The sequence below is a fragment of the Perognathus longimembris genome, chromosome 10, assembly GCF_023159225.1.
Source record: "Perognathus longimembris pacificus isolate PPM17 chromosome 10, ASM2315922v1, whole genome shotgun sequence".
Lineage (NCBI taxonomy): Eukaryota > Metazoa > Chordata > Mammalia > Rodentia > Heteromyidae > Perognathus > Perognathus longimembris.
In genome coordinates, this window is record NC_063170.1 from 433,616 (window position 1) to 460,048 (window position 26,433).

Below are 26,433 nucleotides of genomic sequence, written 5' to 3' on the forward strand. Positions count from 1 at the left end.
AGGTTAGTTCTGGTCACTGTTTTACACAGATGTTTTAGGCTTGCTAATTGCTCCTCCTTAACAATTTAGAGCCGCCCAGGTGTAGGTCTCACCTGATTATCTACTGTAAAAAATGGTTCTGGCCTTTTACACACCCTACCAGCAGCAGCCATGTTCTGGCATTCCATTGTGGGGCTTCTCACCCTGGGCCAGATTTTTTGGGTGTGAAACTGCACTGCCTGCAGGCCAAACTGCTTCTGCATACCCATAGAAGAACACACAGGGACTGCTGCCTACCCCCTACATGCTGCTACACACAAACATGTACATGCAGATTGCTGCTGTGTACACATACATGTGCACAAACTGCTGCTGCACACAAAATGTGCACATAGACTGCTGTACACGTGCACACCTGCTGCTTCTAAACGCATGTGCATGTGTGCAGGGACTGCTGGCTGCACACATGTACATATGCACATAGACCACTGGCTGCACATATACATGTGCACACACACTACCACCTGGGCAGGCCCCTGGCTTCATAGTTCACTGCCATCATCTCCCTGTGTTTGTGTTTTGTTGTGTTGTTTTGGTGGTAAGTTTTGCCAGTATTTGGTGCATTTGTTTTTCCCCTCCCTGGTCCTGATGACTGGCAGGGCTGCTTTGCCCTCGGTGTGGGCCAGTGTGAACCCTTCTAAATAGAGATAGCCAAGAAGGCTGCAGAGAGTCTGCCTGCACCCCAAGATGGGCTCTATGCTGCGGGGCGGGCTCCAGCCTCACCCCCCTGTGTAGCCTGCCCTCCCACTGGGTTATTCTGGGAAGGGAGGCCTGTGTGTTTCAGAAGATGGTTGATCCAAGAGAATGAGGGGCCATGTCAAAACTACAGCTCAGGAAGAACTCTGGAACCAGATGCATGTCTGGGTGGCAGGCCAAGTGCATCCTCCCCAGTGATTGGGTGCGACTTTACTGTAGCTAAGATTAGGTTAGCGCCAATATTGTGAAGGTCCACCAGAGGGAGCTGTTCCACAAGCCTGGCCCGAGGAGGCTCAGAAGCTCCCTGGACCTTTTCCCTTTAAGTTGACCCATGGTTGTCAGTGGCTGTCTGCATGCTTAGCTCCACCTGGAGGGGTATGTTGCCTGGTGGTGTGTGAGGATGGGCATGGAGGCATGGCTTCCTGGGGAAGATGCATCCAATGTGTGGGGCAGGGAGGAGACTTCACCTCTCCTCAGCAAGGACACCTGAGGAAAAATGCTCAGCCACCCCCACCCTGTGTGGACCTCAGGGTCAAGTGGGTCCAGACAGTGATGGCACTGATGGGTCAGGAAGGGGCAGTGGTGATGCTCTTCCGTCATAAGGTTTTTCAGAGATGGGACTGTGGCCTAGTGGTAGAGAGCTTGCCTCGCATACATGAGGCCCTGGGTTCAATTCCTCAGCACCACATATATAGAAAAGGCCAGAAGTGGCACTATGGCTCAAGTGGTAGAGTGCTAGCCTTGAGCAAAAAGAAGCTCAGGGACGGTGCTCAGGCCCTGAGTCCACGCCCCAGGACTGGCCAAAAAAAAAAAAAAGTTTTTCACAAGACAGCCTGAGCTCCCTTTGGCCCTCTCTTTCCAGACCGCATGGGTCCATCGTTACAAACCTCCCCTTCAGGAAGATGACCGGGAATGCAGCCCCTGTGGCTGGGGTGCCCATAACACACACTCAGTACCTCGAAGGATCATTTATTTGAGGGTTCATTATACTTCACCCTGAACTGTCTGCCCCCCCCCCACCCAGCAAGCCTGGTGCCTACTCATGAGAAGGTGGGCCTTGAACACGGACAGTGGAGTCCTGGGGCTGTGGACTCTAGGCTCGGCCATCTTTTCTCAGCTCCAGGAGCTCTGAAGTGGGTTCTGGTCCCCAAGGTATCACAGAAGACTCAGGCTAAAGATCAGTGTAGCCAGGGAAGCCAGCAAGGCCCCTGGCTGGCGGTGGAGGCTGGAGGCTTCTGAATAGCCGTACTGGGTCCTGCAGGAGCCCTCTAGCTGGTCCAGAGGGATGGGCACGTCATCAGGGGCCTGTGTGTGATTGCTCCTCTGGGGAAACAGGCTGGTCAATTGCTGGCCAAGCAGACAGGAGAGGGCTGGGGACATGAGTGGCCACCTCATCCTCACCTGTTCCACTAAGGAGAAGACCCTTAGCAGGTTTCCTGACAGCACGCCCCTGACCTCTATCTCCGTCCAGTTTCTCCTGAGCAGCTCAGCAATGAGGTCTGGGTACTTGGAGACATCCTCCAGCCCCACGGGGAGCCTGTGCCAAAGTCAAGAGCACCAGGCTCTGTATATGGCTGCTGGCGGGCAGCCGAGGGCAGGAGAGCAGACTCACAGAAAGTTTCCCTGAGTACAGCTTTCTTCCTCCATCCCTGGGCCTCCCTCCAACCCTATGCCCACAGGGCAGGACCCACCCCACCCCTCAGCCCCTGGCCTTTACCTTGGTACGCCATCAAAGTCTCCTCCAAGGCCCACAGATTCGGCACCTGCCACCTTCTTGATGTGATCCAGGTGGTCTGTGGGAGTGACAGGCGTGGGTCCTCCAGGAGTGACTGACAGCCACGACTCCCCCAGGAGTAACCGGCCTGCGTCCCCTGGGAGTGACAGGTGGGGGGGGGTCCCCCGGGAATGGCAGGCATGTGGATCTTCCCATGCCCCACCCCCTCAGTCCCAACCTACCAGCCACTTGGGACAGGGTGGCCTCTTTTTTGCAGGACACAAAGTCGTTGTAGAAGTTCACCATCACCAGGCTGTGGGTGCTCTTCTGCTCAGAGAGAGATAGGAGCTGAGAGAAAGCCAGGCCCGTGGGGGGCAGGGGTCCCCCTCCACACCGGGCCCCTCACCACCAGCTGAAGCACATCGTCGGGCACGTTCCGCCTGCTCTCACACAGGGTGTAAGCTGAGGAGTGGCTGAAGATGACCGGGGCCCTGGACAGCTGCAGAGCGGCCTTCATGGTGGCCACGGACACGTGGGCCAGGTCGATCATGACACCCAGGCGGTTCATTTCCTTCACCACACGCTGGGGAAAGACGGGGCTGGGGTCCACGTCACAGCTCCCTTACCCAGGTCGGGGTGCAGCGCGCTAGACCAGGTCTGTTAACCAGCCCTTCAGGGACCTGAAGTTTAGAGGCCGCTCCCTCACTCTGAGTCCAGCATTCTGAACACCAGAAAGTTCTAGTGAGCTCCACCCTGGGAACCAGCAGTTAGCACTATTTTATGAGGAAACTGAGGTCCTGATGGGGCGAGGCACCCTCTTCTGACCCCAGCTCCCAGCCCTCTGTCTTCTCCTCTACGGACTCTGGTCCTTGTCCTTCCCCCTCACCTTTCCAAAGTCTGACAACCCTTGGCTCCTGGCCTCGTCACTTCCGTTGTCCACCAGCCAGTTGTCAGCCCTGGAGACAGAGTGCAGGCAATGGAGGAGGGGTGTGGGGGACAGAGCCTCACTGTGACCATGGGCTGGCAAGGCGGGCCTGGGGCTCTTGTCCACCGGTATGGGTGGGCTGGCAAGGCGGGCCTGGGGCTCTTGTCCACCGGTATGGGTGGGCTGGCAAGGCGGGCCTGGGGCTCTTGTCCACCGGTATGGGTGGCCCGGCCTCCTCACCACAGCGGTGCTCACCACGGAGTGTTGCAGTTGTGAGTGAGGGTCAGGTACCGCATGCCCAGGTGGTAGAGTGTCCGCAGGACTCCCAGGCTGCTGTCGATGGAGTGGCCGCCCTCCACACCGACCAGACTGGCCACCTTCTTGTCCTGGAAGGCCTTCTGGATGTCTGCATGGAGCAGGAGGAAGGGCAGCACTGAGTGCCCGAGGCTCAAGTGCCACTCAGGAGGCAGCCTGCGAAGGGGACTTGGGCCGGGACCCCACCTGCCCTGGTGCTGAGGGGACTCAGGCGGGGACCCCACCTGCACTGCTGGTGACACACTGGAAGGTCTCCGGGTACAGCTGGCACATGCGGTGTATCACATCGATCTGCTCCAGCGTCCTCTTCACAGCGTCCTGGTTCTGAGTGTCACAGGGCATGTACGCAGACCAGAACTGGGGGCCAAGGGGACAGGGGCTGAGGGCATCTGGCCTTCCTATCTGGAGGCCCCAGGTGTCAGAGTGCTGGGCAGCCCGTGTCCTTTGGCACACAAGCACAGCCACGTCTTCCTGCCGACACAGTTGTGGCGTGGACCCCATGCGTCACATACCTGGCCCCCCACAAAGCCAGCCTTCAGCTTGGGGATGTTGGTGTGTGTCTCCATCAGTGTGGTCAGGTTGGCTCTCTCATCCCGTAGCTGGTTGTTGAATCGTTTCAGCAGTTGCCAGGGGAGGTCATTGTGCCTGGGTGGGCCAGAGCATCTACTTGGACCCCGGGGCTACTGAGCAAGACTGTCCACTGGTGTCCTCGCACAGCTCATGCCTAAACCCCAGGCCACTGGAGGTCATGTGACCTGGATGCACCTGTGCACAGGTGAGCTCCCACTGCAGTCCACTCGGCCACACGAGTGTGAACTGGATCACTGACTGGGCCCAGGGCCTTCCCGGGGGAGGAGGGGAGAGTATAGCCCACTCCAGTCAGGACAGCCCCAAGGCTGGGAGGAGGCAGCAGAAACAAGAGGACAATCGTGACTTTCACAACTTAAAGATTAAATTGGTTCCGAGCTGAAGGTGAGGCAGCCTAGCTTTCTCCCAGGGAGAGTCACCAGGGGCAGGACTTGGGTTGCCCAGGGTGGCTGCTACCTGGGTTCCCAGGGGACCCCTGGCAGGTGACGTTTGTCCCATCTTCCACAGCTGAGCAGCTGCGGCCAGAGGCCAGTGCTCCCTCAGAGGGAGTTGGCACAGAGGGAGAGTGCTCCCAAAGAAGAAGCTGTTAGTGGAGCTGGAGCACATGTCTACCCTGCCCCGCCATGCCTGGGGCCAACTCCTCCCTGAGCCCCAGCAGCTGGGGCCCCAAGCAGCCTCAAGTCAGTACTAGTGAAGCACACACTCCAGGCTCGGCCTGCACCTGGGGGGGGGGGAGTCTGTGCTTTGCTGATTTGCAGGACGGCTGGCCAGGCACCCAGGCTGCAGAGGCAGCACGGGATATCTTAGTATTTCCTCAAGGTAAGTGGAGGTTAAATGAATAACTATGAATGCCGTCATGTGATCCATCCTGAAAAACACATCCTTAGGTGAGTTCATCCTCGCCCAGCGTCTGGAGAATACCTTCAGAAAACTGAGGCAGCTTGATGCTGGGCACTGGTGGCTCAGGAGGCTGAAATTTGAGGATCCTGGTTCAAAGCCAGCCTGAGCAAGAAAAGTCCATGAAACTCTTATCTCCAATTAACCACCAGAAAACTAGAAGTGGAGCTGTGGCTCAAAGTGGTAGAGCGCCAGCCCTGAGCGAAAGAGTTCAGGGCCAGCTCCCAAGCCCTGAATTCAAGCCCCACAACTGACAAAATACAGTGGGACAGCTTGATGTCACTAGGGATGCGACCCTGGGGGTCCTGATGTCAAGAACCCGGCACTGAGCATGGCTGGGGTGTACACTGATGGAAAATACCTTAAACTCAAAACACTCACCTTTGCCCCGAACAGCCATAAAACTGCCTTTGCTACAGGCCTCTCTGAATCAGAATCATTTCCCATCCCCTTTTCAAACACACCCCATGGCTATAAAAGAGATATCCTGTGAACTGAGGGCCTTACCATTTATTGACCCTGTGAAACAGAAGAGTCCCCCTAGCTCATAGCACAATGCAATCTCTTCACAGACAGCCTCTTCCCCAGCTCCCATCCTGCCCCCTTTCCTGTGATAAGCTATCCCAGACCCCTGCCTCACCTGACTGCACTCTCTCTGTCCAATGGAAAGAACCTGAAGCAGGCACCTGTGGCTCACACCTATAATCCTAGCTACTCAGGAGGCTGAGATCTGAGGATCATGGCTTGGAGCCAGCCTGGGCAGGAAACCCTGTGAGACTCCTATCTCCAATAAACTACTCAAAAAAAAAAAAAAAAAAAAAAAAAAAAAAGCTGGGAGTGGTGCTGTGGTTCCAGTGGCAGAGCGTTTGCCTTGAGAGCAAAAAAAAAAAAAAAAAAAAAGCTCAGGCCCAGAGCTCAGGCCCCAGGACCGGCAAATAAATAAATAAAATGGACAAACAAACTTAAAATAAAAGGAGACTTCAGTTGCAAGAGACCCACTGCTTCTCCAGCACGGCTGGAAGACTGGTGTGTCTCTCAGGCTTTCACCCTTGAAATCCAAGTCTGTAGTTGTGTTGAGTTTCTGCCTTTTCTTTATTCTGATAGTCTCATGACTCAGTTTCCTTGCATACAGGGGGCGTCTTGTGTGTTGACACTGCCTGCGGATTGCCTGCCGCTTGCAGTCCAACTTCATCCTGACCTGACAGCAGGCAGGATGACCTCCAGAGCCAGCCCCGCTCATTGCTCCTCTCTTTAAAAGGGGCCTGGGCTGAGACTCAGGGCACTGAGCTGGGCTGCTGTCCCCCAGTGCTTTGCACAGTGTGGATCAGGACGCCGTTGTCAGTGAGTGGTGGGTAGCTGAGGGTCACCCAGGGTGGCCTCCCCAAGAGGTGTGGCTGGAGAGTCTCCCTGGAAGGAGCTTCAGTCCCCCAGGACACACAGCCTGTGTAAGAAGCACCTCCCACCTTGGGTGTCAGGGATGGGTGCCCCCCTCCCCCAGCACACGAGGGAGCTGTGTCTGTCCTGCTTCCTGTCTCCCCCGGGGGCAGAGCCACCTCTGCTGTGGCCAGACAGTGTTTGTGGAGCCCGGGGGTCCTGGGGGTGGTGGGCCTCTGGGAGGGAAGTCTTTAGAATATTCATGATGGGGGGGTGAGCAGGGTAAGTGAGGGGGAGAGGAAGCTGGGAGGGTTGGAGGCACACTGGTTGTGGGGAGACAAGAGAGCTGCAAACACCCGTTGGAGGTCAGAGGTCACGGAGGACCAGGCCTAGACCCCCAGCAGCAGGGGCAGTGGTGGAGCAGGAGAGGTGTCAGGGCATTGGGCATTGGGCCCAGGCAGGAGGGGAGGAGGCCCAGGAAGATACCCACCAAAAGAGGTCCTCTGTGGACCTGAGGCAGAGGCCACCCTAGCCTGCTGAGGCCCAGACTGGACACATGGCTCCTCTGGTCAGACATACAGTGAGAGACCAATGAGGAGCCCCAGTCCTGTGCTGAGCCCGGGGAGCTGGGAGCCCAGCCACTGCCCCTCCCCACCCTGTTCTCTCCTCTGGCAAAGACTGTGGCTCCCTGAGAGACCCCAACAGGGTCCCAGCCAAGGCAAGGTGCACACGCCTCCACCCACTCCCCCACCTGTGGGCTCTCCAGACAGCCACTCACCCATCAACCACAGGCGTTTCTTCCATGATGCTCACGGCCCTGTCCCGGAATGAGTCTGCAGCACAGACAGCCACAAGGGCCCAGAGCCACCAGCTGGTCCACATGTCAAAATCCCCAGGTATCGGCTTCCTCGGCTGCTCTGGGGCCACTGTGCCGGCCTGTGCTCAGACTGAGAGCTATGAGGAACTGCTGTGCCTGCCAGGAGAGTGGACAGAGGCCTTTGGTCCTGGTGGTTATTGCCAGAAGATGTCCTGATTACCCGACCTGGGTTCAATGAGTAACCAGAGGTTTCCCTGTGAGGGTAGGTAGGGTAGATGGTCCAAACCCCAGCACGGGGCTGCTGTCCTGGGAGGCAGAGGCATGGTGAGATGCAGGATCCCACCCTGGGGAGGGGCTGAGACCCAGGTGCAAGGACAAGGGTCCAGGAAGGACCAGCACAGGGCAGTGGTTAACAGATATCCGCTTGCTTGCCTGTGGGTCTGCACTGCCTGGCTTCCGTGCCCATTAGACCAGCCCTTCTGGGCCCAGTTCTTGAGTTTGCCACAGCTCTGATAAGCCAGGGTCCTCCCAGGGCCCACTCCACCCCCAGTGAGCACCAGCCCTTCCCCCCACCTTCCCTCCTGTTCCTCAGGATCAAGGTCACAGCCCCGGCAGGGCCACCAGCCGTTGACTTTCCCATGGCAGGTGGCTGGGCCTCTCAGCTTTACTTTTCCTCCTATTGACAGCACCTCGAGTAGCTGCTGCTGGCTGGCAGCTGCCAATGCTGGCCCTTTCTATTCTTGCCACCCTACTTGCCTCTCATGCCCCCTCCCAGGTGTGGAGCCAGGTTTGTGCCTTCTTCCTGGGCCCTGCTGTACCTCAACCAGGAGCCCCCAGGAACCTCTGTACCCAGGGCTCTGATGAATCCCTACAGGGGACCATCATTTTGGTCCATGGGCCTCCAAGAAGACCACCTTCAAGCTTGTGACCAAACTGATTGGGGACCAGATCAGAGTGCCCACCTCAGCATCCAGCAGGTCCATCAGTGGTCCAGGGCCACCCCAGTCCACTCGGGCAGAGTCTGAACGCCATACAGCTAAGGGTGATGGATTTGACCTTTGCAGTTGCTCCGGCCCCATCCCACCCCCTCCTCTCAGTGGCCAGTCTCCACTCCCACCCAGTCTCCCTGACCTGTCTCAGGCACGAGGGGTGGGGGCTGCTTCCCTGACCGCCCACACCACAACTCGCCAGTTTCTACGTAGTCCAGGATGGCCTCGAAGTTGAGATCCAGAGAGAGTGCTGAGATTATAGAGGTACAACACCCAGCGCTCTCTCTCTCTCCCCCCCCCCCTTTCTCTTTCTCTCTGGCAGTCCTAGGATTTGAAATCAGGGCCTTGCATTGGTGAGGTAGGTGCTCTACCACTTGAGCCACACCCTTTGCCCCACAAATTGATTTCTTAACCTGATCTGACAGTCTTTGTGCGCAGGGTGATGGGAGCCAGGACCTGTATTCTGTCTCCTCTTCAGTTGCTCTTTCTTGTACTGGTTCTAGGTCTCTGTCTCCATTTCTTGCTTTTTGCTACAATCTCCAAGTTATTCTTCCTCCAACTCCCATAACTGGAACATTCTTTGTTGTATCTCCACTTGTTTGCATTCTCGTGTGTGTGTGTGTGTGTGTGTGTGTGTGTGTGTGTGTGAGTGCACACAGGCACACGTGGGTGCGTGCTGGTACTGGGTTTTGAGCTAAGCTTGCTTACTAGGCTGGTGTTCTATAACTCAAGCCAAACCTCCAGGCCAGCCTTTTCTGGTTATTTTGGAGAAGGAGTCTCTCAAACTTCTCTGAACAGTGACCCTGCAGATCCTAGTGTCCTGAGTAGCTAGGATTACAGGTGTGAGCCTCTAGCACCCCTCATCTCCTCCCTATTTTAACAGCCATATTTAACCCTATGGATTTTTTTTTTTTTTTTTTTTTTTTGCCAGTCCTTGGCCTTGGACTCAGGGCCTGAGCACCCTCCCTGGCTTCTTCTTGCTCAAGGCTAGCACTCTGCCACTTGAGCCACAGCGCCACTTCTGGCCATTTTCTATATATGTGGTGCTGGGGAATTGAACCCAGGGCTTCATGTATATGAGACAAGCACTCTTGCCACTAGGCCATATTCCCAGCCCCACGCTATGGATCTTTTCAACATACAGAATATTTATGCCTAAATCAATGTTCTCAACATTCATTAAAATGTAACAATACAAGCTAGATGCCAGTAGCTCATGACTGTCACCCACCCTACCTACTCGGGAGGCTGAGGGTTGAAGCCAGCCTGGGCAGAAAATCCATGAGACTCTTATCTCCAATAAACTACTCAGAAAAAGCTGGAAGTGGCACTGTGGCTCAAGTGGTAGAGTGCTAGCCTTGAGCACGAAAGGGCTGAGGGACAGAGGCCAGGGCCAGAGTTCAAGCCCCTGGACAGAAAGAAAGAAAGAAAGAAAGAAAGAAAGAAAGAAAGAAAGAAAGAAAGAAAGAAAGAAAGAAAGGAAGGAAGGAAGGAAGGAAGGAAGGAAGGAAGGAAGGAAGGAAGGAAGGAAGGAAGGAAGGAAGGAAGGAAGGAAGGAAGGAAGGAAGGAAACAATGCAGCTAGTATGGTGGTGCATGACTGTAATCCTAGCTACTGAGGAGATCAAGGCAGGAGGATCTAGAGTTTGAGGCCAGCCTGAGCAAAGAGAGGGAGACTGTCTCAAAAACAAAGTGAAAACAAAATAGCTGTAGGGGTGGATGAAGTGGTAGCACACTTGCAGCTGTACTGAAAAGAAAGAAAAACAGGAATAAGCCATTCCCTGCGATTCATTCTTTTGTCTTCTGTCCTTACATGGGTATTTTGCTGTGGACGCGTCTGAATTCTTGTGGGTTGAGCAGCGGGCCCCGCAGGCGCCAGCACTGCGAGCGTGCGTCTCAGGACCAGCTGGGCCCCCGCCCTCTGGGTGCCCTTCTGCATCTACAAGTCTCTCCCTGCCCCGGTGCCTCCCCAGAGTCGGCTGGGCTATCTTTCCAGATCTTCCGAGCATGTGATTGTGAACATTTTCCTTATTTGAATTCAGTTTGGTACGAGTTGTTTCATATTTTAAATTGTTGTGGTCACTACTTTGTAATACTTATTGGTCAAAGTCCCAAAAGAGAAGGACTTAAAACCGTTCTTCCTCCGCCACCACGCACCAACACTCCACGTTCAGGATCTCTTTCCACCTTTAAACACGCACACAGCTCTGAACCAGGGCCCTGGGGCTCGCTCTTCACTACCAGCTCTGCATGTAACCCACTGACTTCTTTTTCTTGCCTCTCTCTGTTTCTGTGTCTCTGGGAGGGAACCTGGGGTCTCACTTGTGCTGGCACTGAGCTACATCCCAGCCTCTCTCAAAGCTTCTGTTTCTGGGGCTGGTACTAAGGGCTTGAACTCAGGATTTTGCACTCTTGTTTAGGTTTTACCGTTCAAGGCTGGTTCTCTACCACTTGAGCCACACCTCTACTTCTGGCTTTTTGTTTTGTTTTGTTACCAGTCCTGGGGCTTGGACTCAGGGCCTGAGCACTGTCCCTGTCAAGATTAGCACTCTACCACTTGAGCTACAACGCCACGTCTGGCGTTTTCTATATATGTGGTGCTGAGGAATTGAACCCAGGGCTTCACGTATACAAGGTGAGCACTCTACCACTGGGCCACATTCCCAGCCCCACTTCTGGCTTTTTGTTGGTTAACTGGATATAAGAATCTCATGGACTCTTCTGCCTGGGATGGCTTTGAACCGTGATCCTGTATGACTAGTGCCCAGCTCAATGCAATTAAAAAAAAAAAAACTTAAGTTAATGCAAAAAAAATCCATGCTAAAGCAATATAAAACATTTTTGTGTGTATATCAGTTCTGGGGCTTGAACTCAGGGCCTATGCATGTCCCTGAGCTCTTTCTTCTTACGGCTAGCGTTCTGCCACTTAAATCACAGTCTCATGGACTTTTCTGTCCAGGCTGGCTTTGACCCTCAGTCCTCAGATCTCAGTTTCCTGGGGAGCTGGGATTACAGGCCAAAAGAGAGTCTGTTGGGCTGGTCAGATTTCTCAGCCTCAGCTTCTGAGCGTGTTAAAGTTAGGAGAAAAGTATGACCCCTGTCCAGGGTTTCTGGTTGTTTTTCTTTCTTTCTTTTTGCCAGTCCTGGGCCTTGGACTCAGGGCCTGAGCACAGGGCCTGAGCACTGTCCCTGGCTTCTTTTTGCTCAAGACTTTCTGCCACCTGAGCCACAGCGCCACTTCTGGCCGTTTTCTATATATGTGGTGCTGGGGAATCGAACCCAGGGCTTCATGTATGTGAGTCAAGCACTCTACCGCTAGGCCATATTCCCAGCCCCATGGTTGTTTTTCTTTGTTCTTCCCTGATGGGTGTTTTCATATGCTCCCAGTCTGTTCCTCCTGCCCTGAAGGAAGCCTTCTCTTGTTGCCTCTCCAGCTGCTCTGTATGAGTTTGCTGCCTCTCCCACCCCAGCATGGAATCCACTGTTTCCACTTAATTTCTTTTAATCTTCCTCCTTTTGGCTCAAAGTTGTGCCTTGTTAAAAGTCTTCACATCATTCTCTGGCAATCATGTGTGGTGACTAAATTTCAGAGTTATTACAAATCTTTTCATATCTGTTCTGCCCTCAGACCTGATCATGTGTGTAGCAGGGGTGGCCAGTCTGGGTTGTAAATTGTTTCCCCTCAAAATCAAAGGCTCCAGGGCTGGGGATATGGCCTAGTGGCAAGAGTTCTTGAATTGTATACATGAGGCCCTGGGTTCAATTCCCAAGCACCACATATACAGAAAACGGCCAGAAGTGGTACTCCGGCTCAAGTGGCAGAGTGCTAGCCTTGAGCAAAAAGAAGCCAGGGACAGTGCTCAGGCCCTGAGTCGAAGCACCAGGACTGGCCAAAAAAAAAAAAAAATCATAAGTTCCAAAGTTTCTCTCACTTGAGTTGTGGAAGGGAACATTAAATACTGGGATTTGAACTCAGGGCCTCTCACTTGCTGGCAGAAGTTTGGCCCGTTTCTCTTGTTTTGTTTTTAATTTGTTTTGTTTTTGTTGCCAGTCCTGGGGCGTGGACTCAGGGCCTGAGCACTGTCCCTGGCTTCTTTTTGCTCAAGGCTAGCACTCTACCTCTTGAGCCACAGCGCCATTTCCGGCTGTTTTCTATATATGTGGTGCTGGGGAATCAAACCCAGGGCTTCTTGGGAGGAGGGGAGGAAGGGAGGAGGGGAGGAGGGGAGGAAGGGAGGAGGGGAGGAGGGGAGGAGGGGAGGAGGGGAGGAGGGGAGGAGGAGGAGGAGGGGAGGAGGGGAGGAGGGAGGAAAGAACCACTTTGGTTCTCTGAAATTTCCCTAGTTCTCAAGTAACTCCTTCTGGCTGCGGCTGGGTTAGGATCCTGTCTCCAAAACCCACTGTAAACCAGTCTAGCATCTGTCTCACTTTTCACTCCACTTGCTGGTGCTGAGTCCCTCTGCGTCTACTGGGTGGGCCCGCCTCCCCAGCCCCGCTCTCCACTGGACTCCTGACTGCCTCGTCCATCTCAGAAGAGAGTTGGGACCTTCTCCTACTGGGTGTGCACCCTGCTGATGTCTGTGTGTGCACAGGAGCCATGGAGGGTCTGCAGTGCTGTTTCCTCCCACAGGCTGGGCCTTGGGCAGGATAGGTGCCCCTGGCCTCCCCCTTTTGTTGGCCAGTCCTGGGGCTTAAACTCAGGGTCTAGGCACCATCATCCCTGAGCTTTTTGCTCAAGGCTGGCACTCTACCACTTGAGCCACAGCGCCACTTCTGGCTTTTTCTGTTCTTGTGGTACTGAGGAATCGATCCCAGGGCTTCATGCATACTAGGCAAGCACTCTACCACTAAGTCACGTTCCCAGCCCCACCCTTTGTGTTCTTGAATGTCCTGGGTCCTTCTGGCTCACTCTTCCTCCCACAGTGAAGTCCAGACGGGAGAGTGGAGGCCTGGCCAGGCAGCAGCATCCTGGGGTTGGCTTGGCCTGGCCCTTGTTACAGAACTATGCATTCAGAACACAGGCTTGCAGTCAGCCCTGGGCTCAAATTCCTGACTGTGGCCAATCGAACCTCATCTTCTGGGGTTGTCCACATAAAGCTTCCCTTCTTCATCCTGCTCACGGGTGATGTTAGCAGGGCTCCACTGAGGCAGGGCAGCGTTGATGTGCTCCATCGCTTCTCTGTCCCCTGGCTGTTTCCCATGCGGTGGGGAACTCCTTGCCCTGGCCCAGTGGACTCTCAGCTTGAACCTGTGAGGCACCCCGGACCCCACCTGTATGTTATCCAGCTTAGGCCTAGACATTGAGAGCCAGAGACCAGCAGCCTGGCTGGGCCCTGGTGAATTCCTGGCCCGAGAGATAATGGATAATTGCTGTGTGCCAAGTCATTATATTTGGGGTAATTGTTATTTAGTGGCCAAGAACCAATGCTCTGGCCATTTTCCCAGACTGGAGACTTTGTCTTTCTTGTCTATAAAAGGGGATGAATGCTCAAGGTTTGGGGGATTTTGTTTTGTGCCAGCCCTGGGGCTTGAACTCAGGGCCTGTGCTACAGCTTGGCCTCTACCACTTGAGCCACACCTCCAGCACCGAATGAGCACTAACGACCCCAGGGGCCATGGTGAGACAGCGGTTTCCCTACACCAGCCTTTGGAATTTTCCTTTCCTGGCTGCCCCTGTGTGCTCCGCAGCGCGTGCGGTCTGCCTAGACTCGCCACACCCACACTGAGCTGATGGCTGACGCAGGGGTCCTCAGGCAGCGGTCAGAAGGGGGCCTGAAAGGGCCCGCCCAGCCAGCTGGTCCCAGTGAGGACCTTCCCTGGAGGTCAGGGGCCACACGGAGAGAGGCCTTCCCTGGGTGCCGCTGCCATAGGCCTTTCTTCCTCCTGCCTTAGTGGCCTCCAAAGAAGGAATCTGCACCCAACCCTTGCCTCTGCCTTCCAACCCACTGCATAGTTTGCTTCAAATCCTGCATTTTAATCTAAATGCAGAGGAGAGTGTTAATTGGAAACTTCTCCTCACCTGCCACAAACAGAAGAAACACAACACAAACAGATGCAAAGCCTCAACAGTGCTGTCAAAACCCCAATCAGAGCCAAGGAGAGGCAGCTTTGCCGAGGGACTGAGGGCCCCTCAGTGGTCATTTCCCTACCCAGTGCCTCACAGACCTGCTTTGTGGAGGTGGGGCCCGGTGGGTCAGGAGTTACCAAGTTCCCTCACAGAAGCCCCTGGAATGAATGACCAACTGGAGCTCATGGTGGTTCATTGAACGGAATCGGGCCGTGACAAGGGGCCCTAGGAAGCGTCCTGTGCTGCTTGAGCCCTAAGTGAGCTGGGTGGAGAGTGACCAGGCCCAGAGGCCCCTGGCCACCAACCAGCATGGGGCATGGAGACACTGCACAGAGCATAGCGTACACAGATTCCCCAGCCAGGTTCAAACAGGCTGCAGGGCATGTGCACCATCTGCCCACTCCTGTCTACACCGTGAACACAGGCAGGCACACCCTGCGTGTGTAGGAATGGTGTGTGTCCACCTACAGCCCGCCCACTCCTGTCTACACCGTGAACACAGGCAGGCACACCCTGCGTGTGTAGGAATGGTGTGTGTTCACCTACAGCCCGCCCACTCCTGTCTACACCGTGAACACAGGCAGGCACACCCTGCGTGTGTAGGAATGGTGTGTGTCCACCTACATCCCGCCCACTCCTGTCTACACCGTGAACACAGGCAGGCACACCCTGCGTGTGTAGGAATGGTGTGTGTCCACCTACGACACGGGCCATCACACATGTGCCCTCCATAAACACCACCCGCACTGGCAGCCCACACCACTCCGCGCAGGAGAAGCTGTGACCACAGACCACTGACCAGGCCACACAAGCCTATACACGCCCCTGTGGATCACTGTGAACTCAACCCCACACCTATAATGTCAGATGTGTAGACACACTTGTAAGCACACACGGGCCCTGCCACTCAGATCCCTGGACGTGAGCACACACACGCCCACAGGAGTGCACCCTCTCTCCACCCAGGACGTGAACTCACTCTTAGGGCACTGGGGCTGGCCACACACACCCAGGATGGGGTACTCAGCCACTCCCAACACCACTAAGACCCAAGGCCACCTTGGATCCCTAGAGCCTGGACCTCAGCTCCATGTCACCACTTAGGATGAACCCCAGCTAAGCTTCCTGGAAGGACTGCGTGTTGAGGGGTGCACACCCCGGGGCCCTGCCCTCTGTCCCTCTCCCAGGAGAACATGGTGGTCACAGGTAGGTAGGCAGCGTTTCTCCTGGCTGTGGACAGGGCTGGTGGTGCACTGGGGGGACCCTCAGGGCCCCTGAGCAAGTTCCCACCCCCACCCCCCGCCGCCACCTCTGCCCCTGAGCCTTCTTCCCTGCTTTCCCAGAACCTCCGTCCCTGGCCTCCGGGACTTGCTCCACTCCTCACGCCCAGCCTAGCCTCAGTTCCTCTACAACCTTTTTCTTCCCCAGCCTCAAATGATTGCCCCAAAGGTCATCTTTCTTCCACACCATCTCTGCCCAGCGTCCCTCGGGGCAGCCCTCTGATCTGCTGGTCCTTGGTGCTGTGGGCACAGCAGCCCTCGGCCCGGGGCTCCCTCCTGCCCTCACTACCTGCAGCCCTGCCCTTCAGGCTTCTCCCCAGCACGGCCTCTGATGGCACGCACCAAGCAGACAGTGGGTGCTCACTCACTGAGACTCCTTCGGTCATGAGACATATGCTGAGCAGTGTCTAGGGGCTTTCTGGACCTCACTACGGCCTGGCCTCTGCCCAGCTCTGCCCCCCTTGCCCGGTACTCACCGTGAGCGTGAGCAAGCCTCGGCTCCCGGGGCTCTAGGCTCTGTCCCCTCGAGGCCAGAGGGACAGCGGGACAGTGAGACAGTGGGACCTCCTCCTAGGAACTCCAGCTGTGAAAAGAAACTCCCAGAGCCTCCCGACAGCCAAGGAGAGCAGACGGGCGCCTGCCTCACACGCGTCAGCTGTTGCTTGTCTCTGACACGCACACTCTTCGTCAGGCAGAGGCCCCAGCTCCCAGGGACTCCATTGACCCAAGACAGGCCAGTGGCAGTAGGGTGACAAGCCTTTGATCCAAGTGACCTGGAGTCTCCATCTCCAGCAATTCACGGGATGGGGAGGAGAACAGAGTTAGTAAGTGGGAAGAAGGCTCAGGGACTGGGGCCCTTCCTGCAGAGCCCAGAATGTACCAAGAGGGCCCAGGATTCCAGCCCGCAGGTCTGATGTCACTGACCCCTGACCTTCTCCTGCATTTCCTGGGGTAAGGACAGCCTGTGCTCCTGAGTCAGGACAGCTCCTTCCTGAGCGGAGAGTGTGCCAGCGCTGACCTGTGCCAGGGCTGGAGGTGCCCTGGCTCCTAGATTTAAAGTTGGGGAGGGCTGCTTCCCCTCTTCCAGCTACATGGAATGTCCTCGGTTGCAATGTCCCCTGGCAGAACCACAGTGTCTTGGAACCAAGGCAGGGTCTGGTGGCCCGGGCTAAGGCGGAGGCTGGGCCTCTCCTGGCAGCTTCCAGATTCTGTGGTTAGGGAGAGAAACATCTCGGATGGGGAGAGGCGGCCCAGGCCCATCGCCAGCTGCCCCCAGCGGGGAGATCCACATTTCTAACCCCAAGCATGGGTACAGTGGGGACTCTCACTGTCCCAAGCGCTGCTGTGTCCTGCAGTCCTCCTTCTAGTGATGCCATGAGGGGCTCAGACCCCGGGTCTCATATGGGGACACAGCAGGGAGGCAGGGGCCAGGCAGAAAGCCTTCTAAATCCAGAGTTTCCGTGAGCAGCAGAGCCAGACAGGGACAGACCCTGGAAGAACAGAGCGGGCATCCCACAGGCACTGTGGAATCAGTACTGACAACCCCCACCCACCTGTGCCAGGGCGCCGCTGCTAAGGACCCCACAGAGACCCCACTCCACCGGTTCAGGAGGCCCAGGGTTCAGTTAATGAGAACCCAGCACGGAGGAAGCAAGGGCTCTGCAGGGATGAGCTCCGTTCCACACTGGGTGAAGAGGCGCTGGGTCCCTGATGACTCTGAGCCCCTTGGGGTGTCCAGGTCCACCCCCGAGTCCTCAGATCATTGAAGGCTCTTAGGTGGTTTCCCAGGGGCTCCCACCACCTCCCTGGAGGACCAAGAATCGAGGGGGTAACAATGGAGGAAGGGTGGGACATCTGGCTTCACATCCCTGCTCTGCCCCAGGGAGCACATTCATCTTTGTGGACAGGTCTAGAGCAAACACACCTGAGGTTCCTCCAAGATTGGGTAAAGAGCGACCACCTGTGGATAGTGCCGGCGTGTGCACATGTCCTGGGACAGGCCAGCCCTCCTGGGGTTGGGTCCTCCTTCAGAGAGGGAAGAAAGATGTGGCCCATCCCAGGCAGGGCAAGGACCAGCAGACCGGTCCAGTGGAGACAGCAGTGCTCAGAAGGATGGGCGGACATCCAGGGTGCACCACTGGAAAGTCCTGCCATGACCTCCTCCTCCTCCTTCTTCTCTTCCTCCTCCTCCTCCTCCTCCCCTCCTCCTCCTCCTCCTCTCCTCCTCCTCCTCTCCTCCTCCTCCTCTCCTCCTCCTCCTCCTCCCTCCTCCTCCTCTTCCTCCTCTTCCTCCTCCTCCTCCTCCTCCTCCTCCTCCTCCTCTCCTCCTCTCTCCTCCTCCTCCCTCCTCCTCCTCTTCCTCATCCTCTCCTCCTCCTCCTCCTCCTCCTCCTCCTCCTCCTCCTCCCCTCCTCCTCCTCCTCCCCTCCTCCTCCTCCTCCTCCCATCCTCCTCCTCCTCCTCCCATCCTCCTCCTCCTCCTCCTCCTCCTCCTCCTCCTCCTCCCCTCCTCCTCCTCCTCTTCCTCCTCCCCTCCTCCTCCTCCTCTTCCTCCTCCTCCTCCTCCTCCTCCTCTCCTCCTCCCCTCCTCCTCCTCTTCCTCCTCCTCCTCCTCCTCCTCTTCCTCCCTCCTCCTCCTTCTTCCCCTCCTCCTTCTTCTCTCCTCCTCCTCCTCCTCTTCCTCCTCCTCTTCCTCCCTCCTCCTCCTTCTTCTTGTTCTTCTTCCTTCCTCCTCCTCCTCCTCCTCCTCCTCCTCCTCCTCCTCCTCCTCCTCCTCCTCCTCCTCCTCCTCTTTCTCCTCCTTCTCCTTCTTCAGCCAGTCCTGGTGTCCCTGGCTTCTTTTGCTCAAGGCTAGCACTCTAACACTTGAGCCTCAGTGCCACTTCTGACCTTTTCTGTTTATGTGGTGCTGAGGAATTTAACCTAGGGCTCCGTGCATGCTAGATCCTTCAGGTGGGGGTTTCTCAGGTGAGGTCTCAGGTGGGTCTCAGGTGAGGTCTCAGGTGGTCTCAGGTGGTTTCAGGGGGGTCTCAGGTGGTTTCAGGTGAGGCCTCTCAGGTGCAGTCTCTCAGGTGGAGTCTCTCAGGGGGGTCTCAGGTGAGGTCTCTCAGGTAGAGTCTCTCAGGTGGAGCCTCTCAGGCGGTTTCAAGTGGGTCTCAGGTGAGGTCTCTCAGGTAGAGTCTCTCAGGTGAGGTCTCTCAGGTGGGTCTCAGGTGGTTTCAGGGGGGTCTCAGGTGGAGTCTCTCAGGTGGGTCTCAGGTGAGGTCTCAGGCGAGGTCTCTCAGGTGGCCTCTCAGGTGGGGCCTCTCAGGTGGTGGCCTCTCTGATGGGCCGCTTAGGAGGCTTCTGTGATCTCTTGCATAGTCCTATGTGATCACAGGAATGGAGCAATTCTTGTATGCAGGCCCTGTGTTGAGGGAGTATAGCTACAACATCTTGGAGTCAGGACCTTTCTTCTCTGTCCATATCCAGGAAACCAGGAGCTGGTGGGAGTTGGCTCACATCTCTGTCTTCAAACGTCCCCCCATTTGGCCATGTCTTCACCCTTTACCTATCTCCTGGCAGGGCATCCTTGGGTGGCACGCCTTGTTTGACCCTGTTTATGACTCTCCTTGTGTGTGTGCGGGGGCTTGACCTTTTGGTGAGCTTTTTCTATCCATAGCTAGTGTTCTGCCACTTGAGCCAAACTTCCACTTCTGGCTTTTTGCTAGCTAATTGGAGATGAGGGTTTTGAATTTGAACCTCAATCCTCAGATCTCAACTTCATGAGTAGCTAGGATTGCAGGCATGAACCACTGGCACATGGATGTCCAGGCATGGATTCTTGACTTCAATAACAGGACTCTCCAGACTCCTGGCCAAGCAGCTCCTAGACCTTGTACCTTCTTATGCCACTCACTGTAGTGGGGGACAAAGGCCATGGGTGCCTTGACCCCACTTTTTTCAGGGTGTAGCTTCTCTCCTCTGGGCTCCTCCATCTTTGGAACCCTTGTAAAACCAGCACAATGATTTCCCTGTCCTCACAGCTGCCCCAACCAACCACACCACAGCCTCAAGTGAACCCTGAGTTCCTCAGGGCCAGCTCCTCTGCCTCATCCAGAGTCTCCCAGTGGGAGTCCACCCTTGCAATCAGCTCAACTCTGGGTTTCACAGCCTTGGGTGTAGCATCCATCAGGACCATCTGCTATACTGTAGGGGGCTCTCCTGCCCCAATCCTGGACCTCAAACTTCTGTACCATCTGCACCAGGCTTCTGTGAACCCTCTGGGCCTTCTGTCACAAGATGCCACCCCACCACACAGCACCAATCCCTGGGTGTTCTCTACACTAGCTATCTCTGATCCTTTGCTGCCAAGCCTTGCCCTGTCCCTCTGATGAAATTGTGCTTGGACCTCAACCCCAGATGAGCTCACGACCCACCTTCTCCAATCTGCAGCTTCCCCTCACTCAAATACAGTAGGTCCAGCCCTTTTTTTTTTGGCTTCCATCTGCACTGCCTGCCTGAGTTAGCTCTGCTGTCCCAGGGCTCTGAGCCCATCCTTACTCTGATGACAGTTGCCTGCACCTGAGCCCCAGAATCCCCTCTAGGTCCCACTGACTCCCAGTGCAGGCTGGGAACATTTTAACTTATCCTGTCCTAACTAAGCATTCCCCAACCCTCTCCATTGTGGATGCTCCAGCACAGATCTGGATCCCGGATCGTCTTGGTGACAGCTGTTCTTTTTTTTTTTTTTCTTCTTTGCCAGTCCTGAGCCTGGATTCTGGACCTGGGCACTGTCCTAAGCTCTCACTTCCAGCTTTTTCTGTGATTAACTGGAGATGAGTTTCACTGACTTTCCTGCCCTACCGGCTTCAAACCACTGTCTTCAGATCTCAGCCCCCAAGAGTAGCCAGGATTACAGGCATGAACCACTGGCACCCGGCTGAGCATTTCTGGATTAAACTTTGTGTGTGTGTGCCAGTCCTGGGCTTAAACTCAGGGCTTGGACACTATCCCTGAACTTTTATTTTCTCTCAAGACCAGTACTCTACCACTTGAGCCACAGCTCCACTTTCAGCTTTTTTTGGTCTTATGGACTTTTTTGCCTGGGCTGGCTTTGAATTGCAATCCTCTGTCTACGGCCATACCACCCTGAACGCGCCCGATCTCGTCTGAATTGTAATCCTCAGATCTCAGCCACCTAATAGCTAGGTTACAGGTGCGGGCCCAGTGCCCGGCCTTACACTGGGCTTTCATTTATTCTGCAGGTGGGCAGATGCCCGTGCTGTGAATGAGATCCACTAGGGCCTGGAACGAGGCATACAGGAGAGTTGGCTCCTTTTGCCTGCCAGCTGAGCAGGACGTTGTTTTCTGCCTTGGCTCCGGCTGCACTGCACTGCCAGCCCTCCTGGCCTGTAGCTGCCAGCTAGCCACCTTGGGTGTCTCAGCTCTCATGATCACAGGCGCCATGCTGGTCTAACAAATCTCTCCACATGTATCTTCAATTGGTCCTGCCTCACTGGAACCCTGACTTACAAAGGCCTTCATCAAAACTCCTCAGAGCCAGCATTCTGATTTTTCACCTCCTGGCCCTCTGCCTGCAAGAGGCCACCTGAAAGGTGCTTTTGTTGGTCCCTGCAAATTAGCAGGCCCACAAATTTTCATCTGTGCCCTTTGATCTGAGCTATTCTCTGCTCCAGTCACGTTGTAACCACCTTGGACTCTAAGAAAGAGAAAATTCACTGGTAAGCATACTGTGTGGAAAGCCAATTGTGTCTCAGACAGGCAAGGCCTTCCCCCCTACCCCACCCCACCCCCAGTCCTGGGGCTTGAACTCAGGGCCTGGGCACTGAGTTCTAAGCTTCTTTTGCTCAAGGCTAGCACTCTACGACTTGAGCCACAGCACCACTTCTGGCTTTTTCTGCATATGTAGTGCTGAGGAATCGAGCCCAGGGTTTCAAGTATGTGAGGCAAGCACTCTACCGCTAAGCCACATTCCCAGCCGGCAATGCCTTCTTCTTATCATCTTAAACAGACAAAAGCTCAGACGATTGTTCCTGCTCTGTCCCAAAGGTGTAGCATGGGACAATTCTCTGGAACTCCCCCAAGGACCAAGATTGAGATAGGGTCAATCGGGCCACCCCTGTGTTTGGGGCTGTTTTAACTATGCACACCCTTCTCACTCCCTGCCTCCACTTCTCCCTCCTTAACCTGAGGCTACTGTGTGTGCCCTGAAGACACACTGAAGACAGGTCTGTTTGCTTAGCATATGGAGGTGACTGGGCCAGCTCTAACTAACGTGGGACTCCTGGACTTTGAGTCTGGGGTCCAAACCCCTGGCTTCATACCCAGCCTGGCCTCTTACTGGCTTCAATCTTGCCACACAGGGGTCTCTTAACCCATCAGGCTCAGAGCTCCTGGGAATCCTATCTCCACAGGAGAAACCCTTAGGAGACCCTACAAGCCCCTTTTACTCCAGCCCTAGCCCCACCTTCAGAGCTCTCTCTCCTACCCTAACTACCTGGCTATGTCTAACCCTGATGGCATGCTCAGAACCTCAGGACCTTTGCATCTGCTTGGATGTTCTCCTCTCAGAAAGCCAGATGCCCCCATCCATGCCTCTCCATGACTAGCCTCTGCTAGCACACTTTCCCATGCTCCCTGGCTTCCAACAGCTGCAGACTGCTCATTATTTGCTTATTTCCTATAATCCCCCTCCCAAGGGGACAAGCTCATGACCTCAGAAGTTAATTATGCATTCCAGTGTGTCCCAGCCCAGAATGAGCTATGGAGGGCATAGAACTCATGGCCTTTCCAAAGCATTTCCAGCCATGCTGGCCCTGACCTTCCTCCAGGCTGACCTGGAACCACACCGAGCTATGTAATTGGCTCTGAGGCAGATGCACAGCTGAGGTGTGGCTGGTGGCAAGTTGGTCTGCCTGTGTGGCCTTGGACTTCCTGGCACCCTCATCTCCTGGGTCTAGTGCCTGTGGCAGACATTCAGGTATTTCTAGTCCATGTGAATCTGCTGGACTTGGAACATGGTATGTTTAGAGAGCATTCGCCTGTCCTGGTAAGACTCTGGGCAGGCCCCATGGGAGTTCCGAAGCTGACCCCGGTCAATGACCGGCATGGCAGAGGCCACCCAGTGTTTCTCGCGGGGTGGGGAAAGCCTGAGGCCCGAGCATCTGCTGACAGTACTACTGCTCCATCAGCAGATCCTCCTCCTGATCCCGAGCCCTGGCCATGACCTCGGAAGCCCGCCCAGCCTCCCGCTCTGCATGCCCAGGAGAGCAGCTGGGGAGCAGCAGGAGAGCCCGGTGCCAAGGCCTGGCAGGGTTTTAGACCCCAGGCCCCGGCCTGAGAAACTCCAGGTTGGAAGGAGACACAAGTGTGAAAATAATGTGACTCCTCAGCCTCAGCATCCTGTCTGTGACATGGTCAGAGCCCAGACCGCAGCCGGGGCCAGACTAGCCGCTCAGGGCCAGCCGAGGTGGGATCCCCACTCTCGACTTGCACCACAGCGAGTGTAAACTCAGAAGGAAGAGAGACATTGCCTGAAGCTGACATCCCTGGGCCTCCTCTGGTCAGCTGGGCGCTGCCTGCCTGGCTGCGCCGCCCTCTTAGTGGGCGCCCTCTGGTGGCCATGCACGGACCAGCACCGTGGGAGCCGGTCAGGTGGTGGCTCTGAGAACTCACTTCCCACCAGGAGCTGAGCGGCTTCTATTCCCCTTTGGTGGACTCCACCTGCCAGCATGGAGGACCCAGGGGGCCAGCGGGTACTTAGCAAGGTCTCACACTTGGCATCCCCCAGCTCCAAACAGGCCCTGCCGGCCCGCAGGAGGCCTGTGGGAGGCAGAGCGTGGGTTTGTACCCAACCTCAGGGATCTCGAGCTCTGTGAGTGCTCTCATGGCCTTGGAACTCCCAAGCTCTGTGAGGGGGACCCATCATGGGGAACTGGGGGACCCTGCTCTTCAGGCTCCACCCAAGGCACGGGCCGGCCGAGGCTACCCTGTGTCTCAAAGGCCGCCCACAGCTCACCCGGCAAGGCGGGTTCCTGCCGCCTCTGCTCCGCCTTCAGGTCAGATGCTGACATCAACCTAGGGTTTGACCATGATCCCTCAGGGAAAGCCACCCTTCTGTGGACGAGAGAGAGCGTGCCAGGAATATTTGCCCATCCATGACCTGTACACATGCACTCTTCTGCCCAGGACACCAAACCTCAGAACCAACAACCCAGGAAACAGCTGTTCATCTGCTTTGAGATGCCTGGGTTACAACACACCCGAGAAACAGTTTCACTGCCTAGAATAATTGTGCTCTAGGCCCTGACAGATTCTGCCCCCCCTCCAGTCTCTAGCCCCAACTCCCATTGGGCCAAGGCTTTATCTCTAGAATGTTCTGTGATAACCTTAGCCCTCCACCCCCATGTGTGGGGCTTTGGAATATGAAGGTCATAAGCCTCTCTGTGGCTGTGAAGTGAAAGTGACTTCCACAGGGGGAAAAGATTGAACGAGTAAACAAGTTTTAAAACATCATTTAACTTGATTTAAGGTCAGATCCACAGTGCTAACAGCTGGGGGTGACAGAAGGGACGGCTGCCACTGTATTTTCCCCCAGGCTGGGATGGATGTCAGGGCCTTTGCAAGCGCCCTGCTACTGAGCCCCACCCGGGTCTAGTTCTGGGTGGTCTTAACCCTGCTGTGAGTCCTGGCCAGAAGGGGGCCCATGACCTGGCAGAGGCCCCCAGAGGCCCGGCCTGCACCAGGACTGGGCTCAAGGCAGCTCTGAGCACCAAGCTGGTCCTGAGGCCATGGAAAGCCTCTTCCAAGGTGCAGTGGAGGAGTAGTGACTGCCTCTGATACAAAGAATATTCCTTAGCTGATCCGATTCTACCATGCAACTGTTGCAGGGTGATTGCTGGGTGAGCACAGCCCTGCCAGGACAGAGCACCCCGAGCTCAGCCCCCTTCCTCCTGCCGCAGCAGCTACTCGCTGGGTCCTGAATGCACAACCTCCTTAGTGTGGGCTGGCAGGGCAGGACCTCACTTCCAGCTGGGCAGAGGAGCAGAGAAGTAAGCAGAAAATTCTAGCACAGGAGTGTGTTGGGATCCAACCTTTGGACTTGACGGGGGACTTGACGCCCTCCCCCCAAGCCCTAGGGGAATGCAGAAGCAGGCTAAGGTTCTCTGGGTCCGGAACCAGAAGAACCGGCTTTGCACCCAGCCCCCAACTCTCGCCAGCCCAGGCACCTCCCAGTCTCGCCCTGGCGCGGCGCTTTCGAGTGACGTTAGCTCAAGAGGGGACCATGTGACAGCTCTCAGCCTATCGGCGTCCTGGCCGATCGCCTTCTCTCGCTATCACTTCCCTTTACCCCCGCCTTAATAAATCAGATAGCTCTTGAAGCTTCTCTGAGACTTGCGTATGCCTGGCTTTCTTTACCGGTAAGGAGGTGGGTAAGCGTTCTCGTTAGGCCACGCGCACATGAGGTCGGTACTGACTCCTCCGCCCCATCCTGGCTATCTGCCGGCCGGGTGACCAGGAGAGAGGGTGAGAAAAGGGGGTGGCGAGAAACCTAGCTGAGCCTTGATCCCCACACCGGGAGAGGCGACCCGAACCCGACATTTTGGCGCCCACGTGGGTTCCCAACCCACACGAGGAAGTCTGGCTCCCGACCAACCCTCACGGAATTAGGTTGGAAACCCTGGGACGCGCGGTCCTCCCATCCAGGTTAGAAAGAGGATGGGACAAGTTCAAAGTAGGTGAAGTAATTCACCCCTTAAAATCCTGAAGTTCACCCTCCAAAACGCGGGGATGAATATCTCAGAACCATGTGCCATATGCAGATTTCGGCAGCCCTGAGCAGCCGCTTTTCCCACCGGCCACAGCAAAAAAAAAAAAAAAAAAAAAAAAGGCCTGGCCACTTTTAAATTCAGAGGCCTTGAAACTACAGATTTCCATGAGTTCAGGAGGAGGGTTCTTGAGAGAGGCGGGCCAAACGTGCCCTGGGCAAAACATCTGCTTTACGGCCTGACTTTCAGATTCCCCACCAACCAAGGCAATAAACAGCCTGAAGCCCCTTGCTGGGCAGTCCCCATTGCCCCCGAGATAAGGCCAGAGACAGTAATCATGATATTTGGAAAGAAGTTCCGATTCTTAATTGATACAGGAGCAGATCGGACCATATGCATTTAAATGGACAACATTATTGGATCAGCAGATGCTCAAGTGCTAGACTTGGCCTATAGCAAGGCCCAAACACTCCTTCAAAGAGGAGGGCTGCGTATAGCCAGTGACAAGGTTCAGAAAGTATACCCCTTTAAGATCTTGGGGGCAGAGCTTAAACTAGACTCTGTATGCCCACTCAAGCCCCAGTTATCCTTCCAGGCAACTTATACTCTGGTGGAGATGCAAAGACTGTTAGGTGAAATTAATTGGCTAAGACCCTGGCTTCAACTGCCTACAGAGGAGTTACTACCGCTCCATGACTCTTTGAAGGGCAAAGCGCCCACTGATGTTATTACAATAACTCCATTACTCCAAACAGCCTTCCAGAAAATCCAATTGGCCTTAAATAAGGCACAGCTGGCACGCTACAAGCCTGAGTGCCCACTTTGCCTTTGGATCCTCCCCGGGTCCGAACTTTCCTCAGCTGCAATTACGCAATCAGGCGAGCCCCTTCAATGGGTGCATGCATCAGTGGGAGGAGCTCCCAGAGTTTATTCCCAGCTAGACCAGCTAGCTGACTTGGTAAT

The 26,433-nt window shown here is 55.5% G+C and overlaps 1 protein-coding gene and 1 long non-coding RNA gene across 3 annotated transcripts in view; one reads left to right on the top strand and one right to left on the bottom strand.

Moving 5' to 3' along the window:
- Positions 1-13,130, top strand: part of LOC125358068 — a 30,323-nt gene extending 17,193 nt beyond the window's left edge. Inside the window, exon 3 of the long non-coding RNA XR_007212262.1 lies at positions 13,079-13,130. This is a non-coding gene — a long non-coding RNA (uncharacterized LOC125358068). The remainder of the gene's footprint in view (positions 1-13,078) is intronic.
- Positions 1,658-16,434, bottom strand: Dpep1 (dipeptidase 1). Of its 2 annotated transcripts, none has more exons than XM_048354912.1 (11): positions 16,177-16,434; positions 7,327-7,484; positions 4,202-4,334; positions 3,914-4,046; positions 3,630-3,780; positions 3,336-3,405; positions 2,856-3,032; positions 2,692-2,776; positions 2,453-2,528; positions 2,137-2,272; positions 1,658-2,058 (listed from the first exon to the last, which is right to left on the bottom strand). In XM_048354912.1, the coding sequence occupies exons 2-11, from the start codon at positions 7,428-7,430 to the stop codon at positions 1,891-1,893; spliced, it is 1,233 nt and encodes a 410-aa protein (XP_048210869.1). In that variant the 5' UTR covers positions 7,431-7,484; positions 16,177-16,434; the 3' UTR covers positions 1,658-1,890. The 2 variants fall into 2 exon arrangements, with proteins under 2 accessions (XP_048210869.1, XP_048210867.1); XM_048354910.1 differs by having other exon boundaries at positions 7,327-7,521; positions 16,177-16,433.
- Positions 16,435-26,433: the final 9,999 nt, after the last annotated feature.